The sequence below is a fragment of the Trifolium pratense genome, linkage group LG3 (genome assembly GCF_020283565.1).
Source record: "Trifolium pratense cultivar HEN17-A07 linkage group LG3, ARS_RC_1.1, whole genome shotgun sequence".
Lineage (NCBI taxonomy): Eukaryota > Viridiplantae > Streptophyta > Magnoliopsida > Fabales > Fabaceae > Trifolium > Trifolium pratense.
This window is the reverse complement of record NC_060061.1, coordinates 44,090,281-44,109,352: the sequence shown is the minus strand read 5'-3', so window position 1 is coordinate 44,109,352 and position 19,072 is coordinate 44,090,281. Positions and strand designations below refer to the sequence as shown.

Genomic DNA, 19,072 nt, shown 5'->3' with positions numbered 1-19,072 from the left:
TAACAAGTCAAGCAAGGTTTGATTTATGTAGGCTAGTGTACTAGTGTCTCTCTATAAATACTAGGGTTTATATATAAATTTTTTCAACATGTACACAATCAATCCAATCAAACTATTTTACGCATTTTTATCCTTTACCTTTCTTCCTTTATCTTTGTTTATGCATGTTTAAGTTTAGTGGCTAAAAAATTACATGAGCATCATACTTAACACTCTTTAAAGTAGTTAAGAAACTCATAGCTGAGGGATATAATTCATTCCTCAACGTAATAGTTTAAAGAGGATAATCACAATTGAGATCATTTAAGTGATATCTCGACTAATTTTTAAGTTCAACAACAAACATTAATTTTTGACCTCATCGAAAAAATAAAAAATAAAAAATAAAAAGCATTAAGATGTTAAGATTTTTTTTTTGATAATTCGTGTAAAGATGTTAAGATTATCCAACGTGAGTTGTTCTTTGACGCTTCAAATGCTAGATGAACATCAATACATCATTTATTATTTTACTTTTTTTTTACGGTAATTATTTTACTTGACAAAAAAAAACGGCCATTTTGTTTTTGGTTGCATTAAGAAAGGCCATTGTGAACAAGTAATGGATACCCTAGCTAATTAACTTAAAATATTGCAAATTTATGAAACTTCTATATCTAGATTTCATTTTTTTTTTGTTTTTTGCTTTCAGCACCCTCCTCCCGATTGCAGTTGCAAAGGATCGAACCATGTTCCTCCCTACCAAGTTCAGCGTCAATCACCACTGAACCAACTAATGATTGGTATATCTAAATTTCGTTTTTAATTTTAAAAGAATAAAACTTGGCCTTTAAAGACCGTAATTTTAAACTCGAAATAAACTATATAAATAAGTGTTGCGTATTAAAAAAAAAATTAATATCTACATTTTTTTCAGAAGTTGCTATGGCCAATTTTTTTTTTCTTTAATTAATTTAAGATGGATTCTTGACCCTATAAAAAGGTCATCTTTTAACCCTATATATAGAGACTACATTATTGCTTATCAACATTGTCATTCTCCAACAAGCAATATGGTTTACTCAAATTCATATATGTTTCTTGGTATTGGAGTTTTTGTTATTCTCTCTTCTCATGCTTTAGCTAATCATTTGGCCTCTGAGCCCCTTATTTATGGTGAGACACTTTGGCCTATAATTATTCTATAAGTCATGCAAATCAAATAATTTTTGTGCTATTTGGTTTGTTATAAGTTTTAAAAAGTGTATTAAGTTCATTATAAGAGGTTATATATTCTTTTATTTATTAAGGGTAGTCGCTATTTGGATGTCCGGTTTAAATATTAAAAATAGACTTCTAATAAAAAAATGTTAAAACATTTTAAAAATAAAATCCGCTATTTAAGTAACATATAAGAAACATCAATAATGAATTGGTCTAAGGGTAAGGGTCTTGGTCACCTTAAACATCTGGTCCTGGGTTCGTTTTCATGGCTCATGCGTATGTAGAAAATTCGGCTGAGGGTAAAAAATTCCTAATCAAGAAATGTGTAATTGTTATTTTTTACTTGATTACGATATTATTTTTTACTAAACATATGATATTTTATAAACATTGGTAATATATAACTATTATTATAATGCCTCAAAATTAATCTATTGAGTACATATGATATTTTATAAACATTAATAATATATAATTATTATTATAAGATCTCGAAATTTTGAGTTGAGACCCTTAAAATTTTGAGGTCCGTATAGCGGGGACGGGCCTAGACTGCAAATTAAATCCATATATTATTTATTTTTTCCAATTATTTGTTGTTAATGGGTACAAGATGACATAAAGGGCATAGATTACGTGAAGGATCCAAAAAATAGTAAGGATACAATATAATTTCTTATGGTTTAAATAAATTGGTGACACACCTTAATTATAAGCCTTCAAAACATTTATTTAAATTTAATTTTCTTAATGGAGTAGTTACTAAAGTTAAAATGTTATGTTCTTTAATATGTACGATAAAAAATGTTATGTTTTTTCATTCAAACTTTGAGGTTATTTCTTAGTTTAGTCGCTCATACATATGCTTGCTAGGTAGGTCATTTCTTAGTTTAGTCGCTATATCTTTAAGAAGTTACCTTTCTGCAATGTACTTTTAGTACTTAATGAAATGTATGGTTTTATATTACAACTATGCTATATGGTGCGAGAGTATTTTCGCAAAAAACACGCGAATGGTAACTTAACATGCAAATCCACCGCTTAAGGCTGCTTTTTTAAATTAAAATATTAAAATCAAAATGGTCAAAATATTATTTTTGCACTTACACACAAAAATCACCATTGCGGTGGCTGGTGGGATTGCTCATAAAATCTCATTTTCCAGTAAGTTTATCTCCAAAGTCTTTTAGAATGTTTTCAACCTATATGTTCAACCTTTCATCGCCGACGTCGTCCACCGTCGTTGCTGCCCTGCCACTAAAGTGTCGTAAGGGCTGGTTGTCGCAACAATCATCCATCTTTACATCGTGGCTATCCGTCACCTTGTTAATTACCATCACAGCTAGTTGTGTCTCAATGTTACGATGAAAATATGCTATGTCTCTGTTAATAACTACAATGTTATTTCAATCCCAATTAGCTAATGTTTTGAGGTGAGGATTGTTCATTGGACTGACTATATATTCCTCACCGCCTTTGGGTATAAGTAAAAATAAAATGATAAAATGTGCGCCAACTCATTCGCACAGGTCCGACGAAATTAATTTCGTACTAAAGAGCATTTTCCTTTATATTAATGTATAATTTTTTTCATAAAAATTCTCAAAAAGAATGGTTTTATAATAATGTATAATTTATTTGATTCAAATACAGATGTTTATAAAATGCCTCCAGAGCCCCCTACTTATCCCGAAATTAATGGTGAGTCAAGTGTAACAAGTTTTTTTTTTTGGTGTATATTGTTTTGTTAGTGGGTGAGTAAAATGACATTTGCCCTTATACAAATAAATAGAAAAAAACTAAAATGATGTTATAAGTAAAAGAAATTATAAAAAGTAAAAAATATAAAAGATTGTAAATATCATAAGTGTTTATATACAAATAAGATGAATAGATTATTGACATTCTTCAAATGTTTTTTTTTTTAATTTAGGAGAGGCATTGGATGACCAAAAGGTCGACCAAGAATACGTGAAGGCTCAGGCAAAAGGTAACCATGATAATATTATAATTTCCATAAGTGTGTGTGTGTTCAAGTTACATGCTTTAATTATTTACTTTTTCACATATTTTTTTATAATTCAGAAGAGGCATTGGATTTGAATGAGCAAAAGGTCGTAGAATATAACGCACAAAAAATTGGTAAGGATGATAATACCTTAATTTCCCATGATCTAATTAAGTATTGTTGATACAACCATGGGCATGATAACATTTATTTGAATTAAACTCTTCCTCATTGAGGAGTTGTTAAAGTTGAAAATAATTAGATTATCCGATTATGTCAAACTACCTATTTGTTTTTCTGAACCTTTTATTGTACTATTTTCATTTTTTTTATATTAATATATACTACTTCCGTCTTTGAATATAAGACTTTTTAGAAGAAAAAAAATTATTACTTTAAATTTTCAACCACATTAATAATTTTTTTATTTTTTTCACATATTTTTTTTATAATTCAGAAGAGGCATTGGGTGAGCAAAAAGCCCTAGAATACGTGACGGCACAAAAATTGGGTAAGGATGATAAATACCTTAATTTCCCATTGTATAGTTTAGTAGTGGTGAAACAACCATGGCCATGTTAACATTTATTTGAATTTGACAATTATTAATTATTCATATATTATTTTTATTTTTGTCACTTTATAATTTAAAGTGATCCCGTAACCCGTTTCTAGAGTTGGATTCATGCATTTTTACTACTTATTTAATTTAAAAATATATATAACTAATGAAAGATTTCAATTCAAGTAAAAATTGTAATTTTTTGTACACCTTTGGTAGAAGTAGTGTGCTTCTTATTTTTTTATTTTTTTTCAAGTTTGATTCTTAATTTTTACTTATGATAAAAACTACTCGATGAACTTAAATTCTTTTTATTTTTTAAAAAGGTTTTATTTTCGTAATTTCTTTCATTCAAATACAGCTGCGTGTGAAAGTCCTCCTAATCCACTTTCGAATTCTAAAATCAACGGTGAGTCATTCTGAAATAACTTTTTCATAAGTCGTGTAATTCCAAAAAAATTATTGTTCTTCATAAAACTTTTTTTTTTTTTAATAGTTAAGGTCTTATTAATTAATAAGCATTATGCTCAGGGGTACTCTTAAGAATAACATCTCACTTAAGTTACTTTTTATATTATTTTATTAATTTCTATTCTTTATTCTTTATTTTAACGAAATGGGGGAGTAGATGGCGAGTCTTTATGTTAACATCCTAAATAAATACTCCTACGAATTAACTAACTGTTTTTCACATATTTTTGAAAATTCAGAAGAGATATTAGATGACCAAAAGAGCCAAGAATACGTGAAGACTCATAAATCTGGTAAGAATGATAATACTTTAATTTCCCATAGTCTAATTTGTGGTGACACAACCATGGCCATGATTAGTTGATATATGTCAACTACTTATAAAAAAGTAATGCAAGTACTTAATATTAACCTTTCATTTTTTTTTCATCAATAATTTTCATATTTGTCAGTTTACACTTTAGAGTTTGATACATAAATTATTTACTATTTTCACAATTTTTTTTTAATTCAGAAGAGGCATTGGATGAGGAAATGGTCCTCGAATATCTTAAGGCGGCACATAAGTTTGGTAAAGATCATAATCCCTTAATTTTCTACTTGTATAATTAATTAGTAGTGACAATGCTAACATTTATTTAAAATTGACCATTGTACTTACTCCGTCCCAAAATATAAGAAAAAATTAGTCAAAGAAAGTTGGTGTATTGGACTAAATACATCAACTTTGTTTGACCAATTTTCCCTTAGTAAAGTTGCAAAGTAATTAGATGATATAAGTCATTTACGAATAATGATTGCATGTCGTTAAACAAGTACGTTGTTTCACGATGTTTTGAATCCTGGTCGTCCATTTATAATCGGACAGTCAATATTACATATTAATAAAATCAACTATAAATAATCTCAGACGTCGATTTCAGGTTGGACGGGTAAAAACACTAATTGCATGATGCAGTTACTTGATCTAATCCAGACCTGTCATTTACCCTAGGGATGATTGTATCCCGAACTAATCTAAAAGAAAAATCGCAAACTGAACCAATCCAAATTGAAAACTGCAAAAATTGCATTTGGTTTGGATGAATTGGGATGATATTTTTACTAAACCACATGGTTTGGTTTGATTGACGGTTTTCATTTAATTAAGAAAACCAAATCAAACCGCAATGTGTTATATTTTTGAGTCATAATGATGTATTACTTCGGAACTTCAAAAATATTTTTTGTACTGTAATGTTACTTTGGTCTTGTAATGTTATTTTAGAAAAATAACTTATATCGGTACTTTGGAACTTCAAGTTCTTTTTTAGTATAATTAAAATTGTAAGGTACTATAATGTTATTTTGGATAAACAACTTTTATTGATATTATAAATGTTATTTTGGAACTTCGAGTTTTTTTTTATTATGTTTAAAATTATTTGATACTGAAATGTTATGTTGTGAATTGAATCAATCGAATCAATCCAATCCGCATTGGTTTGGTTTGGTTTGGATGACTTTTTAAAAACCAACCAAACTAAACCAAACTCCATGTATTTTTATCTCTCGGATAGGATGACTTTTATGCTCAAAATCGAACCAAACTGCACCGCGATCGCTCCTAATAATTAATGCAAATGCGTAAAATATTAACCTTATGTGATTATTAAATATTTTTATATTGTTCTATTTACATTTTAAAATTACTCATTCCTTTTTTCTAGAGTTGGAATTAATGGGTTAGAAAGATGTTATTTGTCCCTATACAAATAGATAGAAAAATTTGACCAAAAATAAAAAATAAATAGAAAATTTTTTATCATACCAGAAGTGTAATTATTAACGTTATTCACATATTTCGTTACAATTTATAGCAGAAGCATTGGATGACCATAAGGGCCAAGAATATGTGAAGGCTCATAAATTTGGTAAGAGTTATAATAACATAATTTCCTTTGGTCTAATAATGTAGTAGTTAGTTACAATACTTATTTGAATTTGACTATTTTTTATTGACTAATTACTAGTATTCTTTTTGCAAGAATTTATTGAGTACTTAGTAAAGTTAGATAAATGATTCAATGATATACGTCAACTATCTAAAGCATAATTGGTTTTTTTGGTCCGAGTAAGTTAGTGTGTTTTTGTTTTTAGTTTCTCTAAGCTGATAAATGATTCGATGATATATGTCAACTATCAATAATACTTGTATGTTAAAATCTTTTGGTTTTAGTCCCTAAAGCTAAAATCCCTAGGAAAATTCACAGGAAAATCTGCGAAATTTTCTTTGAATTTTCTTGTGAATTTAAAATTTGCATGTTTCCTGCGGATTTTCCTACGAAATTTAGCTTTAGAGACTAAAAGCAAAAACACGTTAACTTACAAGATGAATTCCTCAAAAAAAAAATACAAAGATTAAAAACAAAAGCACGATAACTTACAAGGACCAAAATATCAATTAAACCTAATAAGTAATAAGTAATGTAAATTGTCTTAAAAAAAAGAATGCAACTGTCACGACCCAACCTCATGGTCATGGCTACAACTGGTGCATAAACTAGTTAACACTAACTCATCATATTTAGTATGAAAAGTTTAATACACTATACCTTTCCAAAATATAGAGCTATGATATTCGGAAGTGTTTTCAAACTTTAATTCATACATCCCAAAATAAAAAATTAATCATCAAAATTTATTTAAATACTATATTCTCATTCGTACAGCTCAGAAAATGAACAACTTTATAACAAAATGTAAGCTCATTTTTAAAATTCATAGGCAACTTAAAAAAGATTGTAAAACCAAATTATTATTTTTCTTTCTCGCACATAAATCACAATATCTCTTCATTGTGGTGAATAATACTAATCACAATATTTATTCGTTGTGCTGAACGAGATTAACCATATTATCTCTTCTTTATAGTGCACAATAAACTTTATATTCTCAATAAAACATCGAAATATAATTTTAAACAATTTGCATAACTAAAATTAATTCATATATTGTCAAAATTCTTTCATAGTATCATTATAACATCTTGAATAATTACTAGTACTTTCTAGGATTAACGTTACTAATAGAAAGCTATAGAGCTGATTAAAAACTAAATTCATATCTAATTATAGTCACAAACCAAAATCAAACTTAATAAGAACTGATCACCTTAACATTTTAAGAGTGATTCTAGTAGGGGGAGAAGGAGATGATGATGACGACGACGATGATGATGACGATGATGATGATTATGAAGAAGAAATTCTTCAGTGCTTGTGGGTTTTCTAACCCTTTTCTTCTACTAGCTTTAACTTCTACTTTCTTCCCAATAAACCTTTTAAGTGGATTGAAATTTGCTTTTCTAGGAATTGCTTACATGCAAGAAAGCTAGGCAAGGATCATGAGAAAGATGAAAGTTTTGGGAATGAAAGGTTTAGTTCGTTGGGAAGAAGGGAGATAGAGAGATGTAACTGTTTTTTTCCTCAAAACTCAAAGAATTATACCCTTAAGCTTCTAACTAAATTATACCTCTATGTTATTACAACTCAATTTAGGTTAATTAATTTGTAATTAGTTAACAATTCTGGCAATTTCTAATTTTCCCTTACTAAGTTTACTTTAAATTTAAACTATTAATCTTTCAAATTTTATAAGCTGTGGTTTTTATTCATACATAATTATTTTATTTGTATCTAACTAAAGATTGTTTTATTGATTATTTATTAATTTCTTTGATCCAATAATAGCTGCTTGTGAAAGTCCTCCTAATCCTCTTACTGGTCTCAAAATTAACGGTGAGTCATTCTGACATATACTTCATCCGTAATATTTTATAAGCAAAATTATATTTTTTAAATTAATTGTATATTTAATGTATTTGGACTATAATATATCATCAAAAGTCCTTGAAAGGGTTACTCCTACCTATTAGAGAAAATCTTAATATAAAAAATAATATATATTATATATGTGACACAATGTTAGAAAGTTTCTTATGGTGTGTGTGTCTTTATGAATGGGTTAGAAAAATGCCAATTGTCCTTATGCAAACAAATAGGGGGAAAATAATTTTATCATAAAAGGTACTAATAAAAAGATAAACATATCAGAAATGTTCATATAAAAGCTAGATTCATAAATTATTTACTTTTTTTTACATATTTTTTACAATTCAGAAGAGGCATTGGATGACCAAAAGGACCAAGAATATGTGAAAGCTCAGAAAATTGGTAAGAGTTATAATGTGACTTCCCATGATATAATAAAGTAGTGGTGATACAACCATATGATCATATTTATTTGAATTTGACTCTTCTTCATTCAGTAGTTAGCAATATTCTTTAAACATAAATATTTATTTGAATTTTTATCTAACTTAAGTTTTTCTTAATAATTCATAATTTCTTTGATCTAATTACAGCTGCTTGTGAAAGTCCTCCTAATCCCCTTACTGATCACAAAATTAATGGTGAGTCATTCGGACATATAATTTTTTTGTTAATCATGCAAATTCAAGAACTTTCTTGTTATTCATCAATTGTCATCCTTATAGAAACTTGTGTGTTTTTTTATTATTGGCAATATTCAATGTTTTAATAAGCATTATACTAAGAGGTACTCTTTCGTTATTTTGTCAAAAAAGGAGGTACTCTTGCAAAAAAAACATCTAACTTAAGTTACTTTTCATATTATTTTTATCAACCTCTTTGATCCAAATACAACCTCTTATAAGACCATTCAAAAAAATCAACTATTATAAGTAATGATAAAAAGATATTTATGAAAAGTAAAGAAGATTAAAATATAAAATACATTTATATCAGAATTGTTTATATACATATTAGACGCATAAACTATTTAATTTTTGTCATATCTCATTTACAATTTATTTAACAGAGGCATTGGATGATCAAAAGGACCTAGAAATTAACGGGAAGGCTCCAAAAATTGGTAAGGATGATAATATTTATTTGAATTTTACTCGTTTCATTGAGTTGTTGTTGTGAATTCTTTAATAATCACATCAATAATCTTGATGTGTGGAGCAAATCGAATAAGCAATCAAAACGTGGAAATAGCAATAATAATCACGAACAAAAAATAAGTAATAAACTGTAAAGAACACGAAGCAATTGTTTACCCAGTTCAGTCAAAACCGACCTACTATGGGGGAGAGAGCCACTCTCCGTTCCACTATCAAAGAAAAGCTTGATTACAACGAGATTCACTACAAAGGAGTTGCAAGAATTAGACTTCAACCCTAATTCTACCCTTTTCCCAAATCTCTTCCCGTGACCAAGAGATTTCAATGATAAGTGATTACAAGATGAAAGAATCAACACCCAAAACCTAGAGATGAACCAAGAGTAACCCTCTTAACCCTAGCCGCCGTTTTGGTGAAAGAAACCCTCAAAACTTGTTGTCAAAAAACAGAAAAACGTGACCCTTTAAATACCCTGCAGCAATTTTCGCCCGAGGCACCACTTTTTTCGCCTGAGGCACTAGTTGTTTCTCCTGGGGCGACAAGAAAACAGAGAGCCCCCTTTTCCTGCTTCAAATTTCGCCCGGGGAACGGGTTTTTTCGCCCGGGGCGAAAAAACAGCAAATTAGTGTTTTTTTCACGTTTTCAAGGAAATCCCCAACAATCTCCACCTTGCCTTTAAAACGATGGTGATGCCAACTTCCCATCAACCACCGTGCTACTCTCTCCCCTTGTTTACACCACACCCTCTTCGGCCCCCGGAGTCTACCTCTCCGTACTCCCGAAAAATGCTTGCCTCCAATTGCCCTTGGATTTTTAGGACAATACACAAGCTAAACCATACCATCTTCAAACCCCGGATTGTAGCTTTCCGTACTCTTGAAGATATGCTTGCCTCCAACCAACCTTGGAATTTTTAGGTGGTTTCACCAGCTGCAACCTCAAACTCTCCTTGTGTCCAACTACCTCCAGCAGTCTAGCAAGTTACCAAGCTTGATCACCATTACTTCCACACAAGGTCTTCATAGCCATACCACTTTGGTATACCTCCACCTCAAACCGAGATTCCTCCACCAAAACCTTAAACCGGTATATCCACTATGTCTTCCACCTTGTAACTGAGTATTCTTACCACCGCCTCTCCAGGCTGATGTTGAGTATTATTTCACCGCCTCTCCAGGCCGATGTTGAGTATTATTACCAACGCCTCTCCAGGCAGATGTTGAGTATTATTACCACCGCCTCTCCAGGCTGATCAGCAAGCTATGAGTGTCAACTGGTGACTATGAGTGCTCCCGCACTATCATAGCCTTCCTCCTCATCAACGGCAACATGAGCTGACCAACTACCACTGCCCCTTCTCTGAGGATAGTCCTTCTTGAAGTGACCCGGATCTTGACAATAGAAGCATCTGAACCTGCCACCATTATCACCTTTTGGCCTAGACTTTGACCTATATTTCTTCCCCTTTCCTCTACCGTCGTTCTCACTTCTATCCCTCATCACATTTAACCCTTCCACACTATCATCAACCCTCAAGTCTCTCAACTTTGTCAACTCCTTGGTTCTCAAAGCCGATTGAACTTCATCCAATGTGATAGTACCTTCTTTTCAATAAAGCAACGCATCCTTGAGATTTTCAAGTGACTTGGGTAAAGCATACAACAAATGAAAGGCCTTGTCCTCGTCTTCCAAATACACGTCAATGTTCGCCAAGTCGTCAATGATCTTGTTGAACTCCGAAAGTTGCTCCACCACAGGCTTGTTCTCCACCATTCGAAAGAAAAATAACCGTTCTTTCAAACACTGCTTATGTGCCAAAGACTTCGTCATATACAACGCATCCAGCTTGGTCCACATAGCCGTCGCAGTTTTTTCTTTAGCTACTTCCCTCAACACATTATCCGCGAGGCACAAGATAATGACACTCAAAGCCTTATCATTCATCTCGCTCTTTTCTGCGTTCGAGAGAGTATTTGGCATATTCGATATGCCCAACAATGCTTCAACACACTTTTGTTGTGTTAATATTGCCCGTACCTTCACCTTCCACAAACCGAAGTCATTTTTACCGGTGAACTTCTCAATCTCCCACTTAGAACCCATGATACTTAATTCGTTTGATCCTTTGCCCCACGGTGGGCGTCAATTGTTGTGAATTCTTTAATAATCACACCAATAATCTTGATGTGTGGAGAAAATCGAATAAGCAATCAAAACGTGGAAATAGCAATAATAATCACGAACAAAAGATAAGTAATAAAACTGTAAAGAACACGAAGCAATTGTTTACCCAGTTCAGTCAAAACCGACCTACTATGGGGGAGAGAGCCACTCTCCGTTCCACTATCAAAGAAAAGCTTGATTACAACGAGATTCACTACAAAGGAGTTGCAAGAATTAGACTTCAACCCTAATTCTACCCTTTTCCCAAATCTCTTCCCGTGACCAAGAGATTTCAATGATAAGTGATTACAAGATGAAAGAATCAACACCCAAAACCTAGAGATGAACCAAGAGTAACCCTCTTAACCCTAGCCGCCGTTTTGGTGAAAGAAACCCTCAAAACTTGTTGTCAAAAAACAGAAAAATGTGACCCTTTAAATACCCTACAGCAATTTTCGCCCGAGGCACCACTTTTTTCACTTGGGGCGAAAATTTTCGCCTGAGGCACCAGTTGTTTCGCCTGGGGCGACAAGAAAACAGAGAGCCCCTTTTCCTGCTTCAAATTTCGCCCGGGGCACGGGTTTTTTCGCCCGGGGCAAAAAAATAGCATATTAGTGTTTTTTTCTCGTTTTCAAGGCAATTCCCAACAGTTGTTAATAAAGTTGAAAAATATAAAGATCGTGCAAGTCAACTACCTATAATAAATTATGCAAGTGCTTATAATATTAACCCTTCATTTTCTCATCAATTATTTTGAATATTTGTCTCTTATTACATTCTAAAATGTGATATTCCATTTTCTAGGGTTGGATCCATGCATATTTACTAGTTATTTTAAAATTCATAAAAAAATAACTAATGCAATATTTAAATGTAAGGAAATGGTAATTTTTAGTACGACTTTGTTAGAAGCAATGTGCTTCCTAATTTTATTGAGGTTGTAGGAAAGATTCAAATTTAGGATAAAAACTATTTATCTTTATTTTATATAAGTTGTGGTTTTATTCATAATATTTTTCAAAATGAAATATTTCCTTTGTATCTAACTAAAGATAGCTCTTTAGTAAAAAAAAAAAAAAAACTAAAGATAGCTTTTTTAATCTTCTATTAATTTCTTTGTTCCAAATACAGCTGCTGCATCTGAAAGTTCTAAGCCCCTTACCGGTGTAGAAATTAATGGTGAGTCATTCTGGCATATAACTTTTTGTAAGTCTTGCAAATCCACTTTTGACCTTTTAGGGACGGTGTTTATTTTTGAACTTATGTGAAATAAATAAATTTTTATGTATTATTATAAGCTTTTCAAGACAGTTTATGATAAAATTCTTATAAAAATACAATTTTTATATAAAAAACTTACAAATATACAATTTTTGTTAGTGAAAATTTATGAATCAACATAAAAATTTATTTATTTGCATAGACTATTTTTATAAGTTAAAAAAAAAAAATCAAATCCAAACATGCGCTTTAAATCTGCTTGAAATGTTAATCTTCCTCCAAAAACAACCCATTTAATACCTTCAAATTTCTATTATGCTTTTTTTTACATTCCATGTAAGTTTAAATTTCTCTTTTTAATAATGCAGAGTCTAAAGTTGATTGGAGGTCTTTCCATGCAAAATATCCTTGGATAAAAAAGAATGCTCATAAAAGTATTCCTGGAAGCAGAAAATTACTCAATGATATTGGTGAGGAATTAAATTAAATTGCCTTAAACAAATTAAAGTGTTGCTACTTTATAATAAAAGATTTAATAGTATATAAGTTTTTTTTTTATTGTACCAAAAAATATATAAGTCCTCTATTTAATAGTATATTATATTTTTTTATTTTATGATGCTTCTACATTTCATCAATTATAACATATTGTATTTATTTTCCATCTATTATTGCAGCCAATGACCAGCTTGGAGGACATTCTCTACAAATCTGATGAAGAATAATGTTGCAACCAAAAAATCACTACAGGACTTTTTAGTGATGAGAAAATAAAGTTTTTTTAATGGCAAATATAATATGTATTAATAAATTAAAGTATAAGAGTCCTCCTACCCATATACTATAATATATAAATTAAGTTGTTTTAGGTTGAATAGACCTACAAATTAAACACAAGTTGTTAATTATATGTCATATTTATAATGATAATTATGTTGTGGAATTGTTGTCAAGATTTTATGTGTGTGTATATATGTAGTAATTGAAATCCTGCAATATATGTATAATTATTTAATTAAAGAAAATTCTGTGATTAGTTAAAACATTACACACATCCATATATAGCATTATTTTGTATGAACCGGAAGGGACAAAGTCCTAATAAAGAAACTAATTATAAAATCATATAAGAAAAAAATACAAGAAGTTTATGCACTAAAAAAGGATCGGTTTTGGAAAGATATTTGGGTTGGTTATACAAACCTGTGTTCTCAATTTCCTCGCTTGCTTACCTTCTCTAGATATAACCAAAAGGATGGGTTTGATGTGGTGTTGGGAGTTTTCATGTCTGAAGAGATTTTTTCGAATGGAAAAAGAGTCTCTTTTTCGAGAAATTTTGTCCGAGAATGTGATCACTAGAATATTGTTTCTTTTCAAGTGTCGATGTTGAAGCTATACAATTTTCATCTTAGCTAGTAAGAAGTATTCATCTTCTAAAAAAAATTCATCAATAATCCCTTAGATGGACCATTTGTCTTGTAAAACACTTTAGATGGTAACTTGTCTGCTAAGGTAGCATACGTGCATATATCAAACTTGGCTTATGCAATAATCCCTTAAAATTGCATAAGCTGATTGCATAAGTTCTAAAAATAGTTGGGCCATATTGAGTTTCTAATACATATAAAAATAAGATCTTATCTCATAAAATAAAAAAAATAAAAAATAAAAAATAATAATAATAATAAGATCTTATGGTAAAATATGCGACTATAAAAACTAACATAATTTTCTTTGATTTTTTTTTTTTAATAAAATAACCAATTTGACCTTGTTAGATCGATGTTCTTCTTCTTTTTTTTTTTTAGAATAACTTATTTGATATTAAGATTTCGTTCCTATTTTTATGTGTTGATTTTTTTCAGCAAAATGTTATGTAAAATTACATTGAAGGGTAGAAAATTTGAAATGTTATTAAAATCAATGAGGACGAATCAGGTAACTTGGTAGCAATTGAACGTCTAGGCGTTCATAATTGACTTGAGATGGCAATGTCGACATCTGAACTGCGGCGTCTTGACTAGCGGTAGAATGTTGATGATGATGGTGAGCTTGACAATTCCAGCCTTTGTGTGTGAGGGGAAGGGTACCTGCGGTCATGTTAGCACTCTGACGTTCAAGTAGTATATGAAAGAGGTGGTAAATAGTATAAATGGAGGCGCAAAATGTCATTCCTAGGATTGATGTATGAGCATATATATATATATTAGGGTTTACAATACCGTGGGCCCATGTGGAGTGGATCTGCCACCAATAACACCTATATTGTCCTTTCATACGGGCACTTGAGGACGGTTTAGGCTCTTTACCTTTAGTCAACGCCCGTTTGTATAATCGCCGTGGTCGTTTCGCCACTGCTTATCTTTATCCCATTTCGATGGGTCTTAGGCTTTTAGCCGAAATAGTACAATAATTACTTTTAATATATTAATATATTGTTAGTAGATTATGAGAAATAATGTCCCAATATATTTTTTTATTAAATATTTAGTGGATATTAACAAAATACGTCTTCTTGTTTTTTTTTAAAAAAAAAAATAAAAAAATATAGGTGGATAAAAATCTCATCTTTATTTATTATAAAAAAAAAAAAAAACAAACTTGTGCTTATCTTGCTGAAGTTAGGAATAAATTCCTAGTTTTTAGTGATTAGGGTTTTCTCTTCTGAACCGAATTTTTCATATATGTTAGTTGAATCCTGATCACATCACATTCTTAACAATTCAAATATCTTCCCTCTTGAACTTAAACCTGTTATTCTTGTTTCTTTTTTAAGTTATTATGAAGCTCTCACTCTCACTGCTTCCACGAAAAAGAAATTTATCAACAAAAAAATCCTCTTCCACCCATACACTTGCATCAAACAATGATTCATCCTCTATATCACATTTTTTCTTTTTTAGCAAAAAAAAAAAATGTGGTATATGTTTTGAATCGAAAACAGATTCTAATATTTTCAAGAGAAGAAACTCCAATTCCAATGGTTGCAACCACATCTTTTGTCTTGATTGCATATCCAAGTATGTGACCTTCCAAATAAATAATAATTTGGTTAATGATTATGTGACTTGTCCAAGTCCAGATTGTTTTGTGAAATTGAAGCCAAAACATTTGCAACATATTTTGTCTAAACAAATTATTGTTCAATGGGAATCATTAATTTGTCAGTCTTCTAGATCTATTTTCTTCAAGTTAAAGATTTATTGCCGGAAATTATATCAAGCTTTTAAATTGGATAAGAATTTTTTGGAGTTGGTCAAAAGTGAAAAGTGGCAAAGATGTCCAAAGTGTTATTTCTATGTGGAGAGAAAGAAAGGATGTAATCAGATAATATGCAGGTTTTTATTTTGCATCTTAATTTATTTCAATATTTTAATATTAGTTTATTTGATTCATTATAATAATTATTATATTTTCTATTTGTAGGTGTGGATGTGCCTTCTGCTACAACTGTGGGAGGAAATGGGGAAGAATTGGGCATAAATGTGGTATTTTTTATTGTTTTCTAGGTAAATAATTACCTGGTGGCATGTAGAAATTATTTAATTTTTTATCACAAAAAAGGAAGGAACTATTTGATTATGCTGAATTTATCTGAAAAGCTTTATGTTAATTGTTAATTGACGTGTTAATTGTGGTTTTAATTTTTTTTTAATTGTTAAATGTCGTGGAATAAAAAATTAGAGGCTTTGAGGCTATGGATATGGAACAGAGTGGATGGATTTAGGGTCTATTTGACAAGTTAAAAAAGCTAACTTTTAGCTTTTGTCTTATGACTTATAAGTTAAAAGACCTGTTTGGTAATAGTCTTTTCAGAAAGAGTTTTTAGCTTATTTTACTGACTTTTAACTTATTTTACTGACTTTTAGCTTCTTTTTTAGAAGTTATTTCAAGTAGCTTATGAGCTTATAGCTTCTAGCTTTTCATTTTTACTTTCTCTTTTACACTTGTTATTTTAACTAAAATCCACATTTACCCTTTATAATTTGTTATCATTATAATTTAAAATAAAATAAGTAAATACATGTTTTACCGTCGCTTCTTTTAAAATCACATGTTATCATTAGTATGTTTTATTATCTATTATCAAATATGAAGGCTAAAATATATTTTTTTTATTAATTCATAGGTACGTACATTACCATAATTTTTTTGAAACAATGTACCTTACTATAATTAACCATTATACTATATTGTGAATATATTTTGTTTTTATTTTTTCATAAAGCATATCAACTGAAATGAAAATAATATTTTTTTAAAAAAATTCAGCATATAAAAATTAGTTTAATAATAATATTTGAAAGATATATTTATTGAATTAATAAATTTAAAATATTGTACTAAAAAATAAAATAAACTTAAAATATTAAATTCTAAATATCTTAAATAGTATTAATTTGATAAAAAAAATTATTGAATTAAAAATGTCCTTTTATGTCATTTTACATTTATCAGTCAGTTGAAACGTTAATTTTACCAAACACTTCAATCATCAACTTATCAGTCATCAGCCATAAGCTATCAGTCATCAGCCATAAGCTATCAGCTAGCTTATTAGCCAAAAACTATTTTTGCCAAACAGAACCTTAGTAGAAATATTTACCGTAAAGACCGAAAACAGTTGAGAAATTCCTGTTGAATATTATATTTGTGGGATAGTAGTTGGCTTCTCTATCTGGATTTAGTTGAATTCAATAATGAAGTACTATATGATAGTAATCGAGGATTGTCATCGACATCAAATTTGGAGATAAAAAATTGACATCACATTAAAAAAATAATATTAAAAAAATAAAAAATGTATATTTATTGTATTTTTGTTTGAGAATTGTGTTTGAGTATTATTTTCCATGATAATTACTAATTAGGATGTACTTTGCATTTGTGTTAAGATTTTATGTTGTTGATTTTATTTTACGGTATTAGTGCATTTTAAATGGTGGCATTTAGCATGCACAAATTTATACATATCATAAATTTGTGCACCATGCACAAATTTGTTTTTGGCCATTAGATCAACTAAAGAGCATATTTTTAGCATGGTCTGTCAGTATCAAATCTAACATCCATCATCACCCACTTTTCTTCATCTTCTTCTCTCTTCTTCTTCATGTTCATCACCATCTAAACATAGAAAAAAATTCCAGAAAAATCTAAATCTGAATCTAAATCTAAAAACTTCCCAAAAAAAAATCTAAAAATCTAAAAACTTCCCAAAAATTACTATCGATGATAAGCTTTGCCTACTAAAGCTTATCATACTCTTCCTACATGCTAACACAATTACACACTCTTCTTTGTCAGAATTTTTTCATTAAAGTATTTGAACGGAACATTCATCTTCTTTCTTTTTCATCTTTAATCCATTGAAAGAACACAAAAATTACTACTAAAAACTTGCTGGACCAAAATAAGGCACAAATTCTAAGATTTCAATCTCAAAATATTTAACATGAAACTGTGGATTTACTTTTTCATCTTTCTCATTTAAATCATTTTATAATTCTATGCTCAGCTCTTGGAAGCATTCCAGCTCTTTACGATTATGATTAAAACAAAAAAGTTAATTTCATTGTTCATGCCAATTAAATTCATCATGTCAACTGCAACTCCACTGTTAACACCGCGCCACGTTGCAGTTATCGGCGACGGTGCCGGAGGTTTAGTTGCGGCGCACGAGCTCCGACGCCAGGTGGTGATTTTCGAGCACAGACACCGTGTGGGTGGGTCATGGGTATACACAGCGGAGGTAGAATTCGACCCACTTTGTTTGGACCCGAAGCGGAGAGCTTGAACCAATTGTCGGGAAATATAATTGCAAGAGAATATAGTGTGACCTGAGTTTACACATTTAAATCCAGAATTTTAGAATCCAACTAGTGAAAATTCAGATCTGAGAAGAAAATAAAGTTTGGAAGAAGAAGGGTATGTGATAAGGTGTAGGAGATGTATGATAAGATTTAATGGAAATGCAAAATCCAACCTCCCATCTTGCTTTTTAAACTTTGTGCATGGTGCACAAATTTTACATTTTGTGCACCCTAAATGCCACCATTTTAAATTATCACATTGTGCTCATTGTGCTTTTGAGTATGATGAGTTTTGCTCACCCTTTATTTTGTTTCCCAATGTGGCTGCATACACATTCTTTGTACTTTGTACAAGTACTTAGACAATGAAGTAAAACACAAAGAATATGTACTTAGACATTGTTTGTTCAACAAACAGTACTACGAGGATATGTGCTACAGCCTACAGTCATAGAATACGTACTTAGATATTGTTCAAACACGAGTACACCGTACCACGACAATGATGTTATAAAAAAATGTACTTTGACATATCAGGTGTCATTTGATTCAATTATAAGATTTATCGGTCTAATGGGTAAAAACAAGATTATATATGGAAAAGATATGTTTCACTTGTACACTATATTGGCCTATTGGATAATTACAACTATAAGAGAGAC

The 19,072-nt window shown here is 30.3% G+C and overlaps 1 protein-coding gene across 16 annotated transcripts; it reads left to right on the top strand.

The window, feature by feature from the left end:
* Nucleotides 1-1,003: 1,003 nt before the first annotated feature.
* On the top strand, nt 1,004-13,550 carry LOC123916815 (nodulin-25-like). Of its 16 annotated transcripts, none has more exons than XM_045968357.1 (18): nt 1,005-1,155; nt 2,857-2,904; nt 3,137-3,193; nt 3,289-3,345; nt 3,669-3,722; nt 4,135-4,182; nt 4,484-4,537; nt 4,759-4,815; nt 6,107-6,157; nt 7,423-7,504; nt 7,595-7,695; nt 7,976-8,023; nt 8,405-8,458; nt 8,650-8,697; nt 9,126-9,179; nt 12,508-12,555; nt 12,966-13,067; nt 13,275-13,550. In XM_045968357.1, exons 1-18 carry the CDS (start codon nt 1,053-1,055, stop codon nt 13,310-13,312), a joined length of 1,104 nt encoding a protein of 367 aa, XP_045824313.1. In that variant the 5' UTR covers nt 1,005-1,052; the 3' UTR covers nt 13,313-13,550. The 16 variants fall into 16 exon arrangements, with proteins under 16 accessions (XP_045824317.1, XP_045824318.1, XP_045824313.1 ...); XM_045968355.1 differs by having other exon boundaries at nt 6,104-6,157; XM_045968365.1 differs by lacking the exon at nt 1,005-1,155 and adding an exon at nt 1,795-1,858 and having other exon boundaries at nt 6,104-6,157.
* The last annotated feature ends 5,522 nt before the right edge of the window (nt 13,551-19,072 follow it).

What these genes read in the sequence shown, in the direction of transcription:
- LOC123916815 (XM_045968355.1), top strand. Translation starts at nt 1,053, where the DNA reads ATGGTTTACTCAAATTCATATATGTTTCTTGGTATTGGAGTTTTTGTT. An exon ending in CGTGAAGGCTCAGGCAAAAG is followed by an intron (nt 3,194 to 3,288) that starts GTAACCATGATA and finishes TTTATAATTCAG; the next exon opens with AAGAGGCATTGGATTTGAAT. An exon ending in CGGGAAGGCTCCAAAAATTG is followed by an intron (nt 9,180 to 12,507) that starts GTAAGGATGATA and finishes TTCCAAATACAG; the next exon opens with CTGCTGCATCTGAAAGTTCT.